Source organism: Penaeus monodon, chromosome 23 (assembly GCF_015228065.2).
Source record: "Penaeus monodon isolate SGIC_2016 chromosome 23, NSTDA_Pmon_1, whole genome shotgun sequence".
NCBI classification, from domain to species: Eukaryota; Metazoa; Arthropoda; class Malacostraca; order Decapoda; family Penaeidae; genus Penaeus; species Penaeus monodon.
The window spans coordinates 17782663-17782918 of NC_051408.1; the positions used below are offsets into that span (position 1 = coordinate 17782663).

Here is a 256-nt window from a genome sequence, read left to right on the forward strand (position 1 = left end):
GTGACCCCCATCCCCTCACCTGACGTCGCCGTGCAGACCATCTTGACGAGCGTGGCGTGCCTGAACTTGACCAGCGTCTTGGTGGCCGTCACGTGCATGGCGACGAGCAGCGGGCACATGAACAGCGCTAACCCGAGGAGGCACGTGCAGGCCGCCGATCCTGCGCCGGCCACTTGCGACGCCCCTGCAAGGAAGGAGACGGTGAGACTGCTGGCGCTGTGGGGGAGGAAGCCGGGTTTGGGGTCGCGTTTGGTGT

At 66.4% G+C, this 256-nt stretch overlaps 1 protein-coding gene across 1 annotated transcript in view; it reads right to left on the bottom strand.

Moving 5' to 3' along the window:
- The window catches only part of LOC119587851, a gene marked incomplete at its 3' end in the record, with an annotated part of 46176 nt that overhangs the window by 3837 nt on the left and 42083 nt on the right, over positions 1-256 (bottom strand). The window contains 1 exon segment of the mRNA XM_037936555.1: positions 20-184. Coding sequence (XP_037792483.1) covers positions 20-184 — 165 coding nt within the window.